Consider the following 3,319-nt stretch of genomic DNA (forward strand, 5'->3'; position numbering starts at 1 on the left):
ATTTTAAAAAATAAATATTAATTTTTAACTATAGTATTTTTGTGAAGCAAAATTTAATAGTCCAATAGAATTGGTTGATTGAAAAGTCAACCAAAAAACTGTAATAGTTTTAAAGGGTCTCTTGAAACTTTACCAGATCCCAACAATTTTAAAGTGTTTAATTGTAGTTAAAACGAAGAAGGAAAAACACATTATAGTGTTTTGGAGTTTATCTACCACGTAACATTAATGACCCTAAAATTGTCTAGGGAGTGGGCAAAAATGTTCAATTGAAACTAATCTCTTGCAAGGCTCAAATTGTGCCTGGATTTTAGTGATTGTGTGTGCAATCACATTTCTATGTTGTTAGAGTCGCCTGAAGCCTCGCCATGAGCCACCTCCATTTAACGACGAGATTGCCACGTAGCAGTATCCACCTTTGTGGAGCGTCCACACACAGAACAAGATCGACGCGTGTCCATACCAAAACCGACACGTGTTCGAAACCCCGTAGCGCCAACACGTTTGAATAAAGCAGTCTCCCTATAAATTCTATGGGAAACCCATATCCGTCGGCAAGTTCGACACAAGTTCAGGATTTGGAAGTCTTAAGCAGCTAATCGTTTCATTTTGTTTCTGTTTTGCTTTATTGATTTGTTAAGAATGGCTTCAGATCAGGAAAGATCGCAGGCTGGTAAGGAGGCCGAGGAGAGGAGAGAAAAAGCTTCTGAGAATTTGGAATCTGCAAAGTCGAGCGCCGGGGTCGCTTCTGAAGCAAGCAAAGATTCGGCCTCTGGTTTACTCGGCGGCCTCAAGGAGGGCACCATGTCGGTTCTGAAATCGGCTCAAGATAAAATCGATTACGCCAGGGGTGCTACTGCTGAAAAGACAAAGGAGTACAAGGATTCTGCTGCTGAGAAAGCTCGAGAAACCAAGGATTCTACCCTGGGGAAAGTCGGAGAGTACAAGGATACTGCTGCCGAAAAGGCAAAGGAGGCGAAAGATACAACTTTGGGAAAGACTCAGGAGTATAAGGATACTGCCGCTGAGAAGGCAAAGGAGGCGAAAGATAAAGCTTTGGGGAAAACTTATGAGTATAAAGATACTGCTGCTGAGAAGGCAAAGGAGGCGAAAGATAAAACTTTGGGGAAAACTCAGGAGTATAAAGATACTGCTGCTGAGAAGGCAAGGGATGCCAAGGATAAAACATTGGGGAAAACATACGAGTATAAAGATACTGCTGCTGAGAAGGCAAGGGAAACTAAGGACAGTCTTGCAGGAAAGGCACAGGAAAGTAAGGAAAAGGCCAGAGAATATGAGGAGAATACTGCTCAGAAAGCTCAGGAGGCTAAAGATGCTGCAAAGGTGAGTTTCTGTGACCTAGTTTCGTTAATTCAGAGGAATATTTTGTTAGTGAAAATGCAGAAATTAAAATATTTTATGTTGCGCAGGGACAATTGGGCGAAACAACAGAAGCTACGCGGGAGAAGATGAAGCAGCTTCGAGTGAAAGGAGAAGAAGGCAAGGACAGCGCCATAGATCGATCCAGAGAAGAAGCAGACCGGGCTCAAGAATCCAAGGGCGGTCTTCTTAATAAGTAAGTGAAAATTGATAGTATATGGTTGGTTATGTTTATTGAGCACCTCAAAATTATCATTTACAGTTCTCAATAGATTGTAAATTTACATGAAAATCTCAAAAAAAATGCAAGTTATATTAGAATTATAGGTTAGAAAATACAAATATTCTAAAATGTCATTTACAGTCCTTACGAAATATAAATTTTCTAAAATATCGATTGCAGTCCTCTATAAATGCAAATCTATAAGGCAAATCTTCAGAATTGTCCATTAGATGCAAATCTTTGAGTGAATCTTCAGAAATGTACATTTACAGTCCTTCATGAATGCAAATCCTCAGACAAGTCACCTACACTTATAAATAAATGTAAATCTTCAAAGTGTCATTTACAGTTCTTCAACAATGCAAATCTTCATCTAAATACTCAGAACTGTCATTTGCAGTTTTCAGTATATGCAAATTTTCATGTAAATACTCAGAAGTGTCATTTTAAAGTTTTCAAAATATGCAAATTACGTCCAAGTCTTATACAGTTCTTCAAAATGAAAATCTAGTAAATGTCATTTACAGTTCTTCAAATGCAAATCTAAGTAAGTGTCATTTACAGTTCTTCAAATTCAAATGCAAATCTTATGAAGTAAATACTCGCGGAGTGTCATTTACAGTTCTTCGTAATTGTACGTTATATTTCAACAGCTTGAGATGATTCTTTACTTGGTTATTGAAAAATGTGAGGTATACTTAAAATGCAGGACGGGGCAGGCATTGACGGGGTTGAAGGAGAGCATATTTGGTGGCGCAAAAGAGAGCAGTGAGCATGCTCAGGAGAAGACAACAAGAGAGACAATGGAGGGCGAGAAGGAGAGGAAAGCAGAGGACGTCCTGCGTGATATGCAGGAGAAAACAGAGAGAGCAGAAATGGGGACCGGGAAAGCACAGGAACATCTTGAGGAAAGCAAAGGAATCCTGAGATCCATTGCAGATTCAGTGAAGGGCGTTGTTGGAGGCGGTAATAGCAAATCATCCGAGCAGCAGCAGCCGCCTTCAGAGCAAGGAAAGCTCTGAAGTAAACCGTCTCTTTCATTGAATATTTGGATAATTATAACATATGATATTGAGCTGTTCAGTTGAACTATGTGGAGTCCAGTTCGTTTGTATTTTGCTTGAGATTAGCGTTGTCTTGGATTTCGAATAAAATATACCTATGTTACGTACAGTTTTAAAAGGAGTTTTGGTGACATAATTTGTAATTATTTTAGCTGATTTAATTTGAGTCCAATATTTAGCTGAGGTGATTTTAGGTGATTTAATTTGCTATTTATTGCCCCGTTAATTTTTAAAACTTGCCCAATTGACGATTTTATCTCCGAGTTTTTGTGAGTTTCTAAATCTTCGTGTCTCCGGCTCATTCTCAGCGCTGCACAGCACTTGAAATTTTTAAAATCTGGCTTCTAAGCTCTAAATTATAGTAGGTTAATGTTAAAATCTGGCTTCTAAGCTCTAAATTATAGCAGGTTAATGTTGAGACCCAAAATACGTGTTTTCAAGTCTATCATTAATTATTAACTTTTCAAAAGGTTAATATAACTTTCAAATTGCGCATTTTGGAGTAGGTTAATTAACCTCTTTCAAATTGCGCATTTTGGAGTAGGTTAATTAACCTCTCCAAAAATGCATTTTTCTTAACCTCTCAAAAGGTTAATGATAACCTCCAAAAACACGTTTTTTTTAACCATTAACCTCTCAAAAGGTTAATGAT

General features: G+C 38.1%; 1 protein-coding gene across 1 annotated transcript; it reads left to right on the forward strand.

The window, feature by feature from the left end:
* Positions 1-546: 546 nt before the first annotated feature.
* Positions 547-2,785, forward strand: LOC149576501 (uncharacterized). The gene is made up of 3 exons (XM_089817465.1): positions 547-1,344; positions 1,431-1,576; positions 2,313-2,785. Exons 1-3 carry the CDS (start codon positions 643-645, stop codon positions 2,623-2,625), a joined length of 1,161 nt encoding a protein of 386 aa, XP_089673591.1. The 5' UTR covers positions 547-642; the 3' UTR covers positions 2,626-2,785.
* Positions 2,786-3,319: the final 534 nt, after the last annotated feature.

The sequence above is a fragment of the Cupressus sempervirens genome, chromosome 1 (genome assembly GCF_028749045.1).
Source record: "Cupressus sempervirens isolate cs-2001-9-10 chromosome 1, ASM2874904v1, whole genome shotgun sequence".
Taxonomy (NCBI): Eukaryota; Viridiplantae; Streptophyta; class Pinopsida; order Cupressales; family Cupressaceae; genus Cupressus; species Cupressus sempervirens.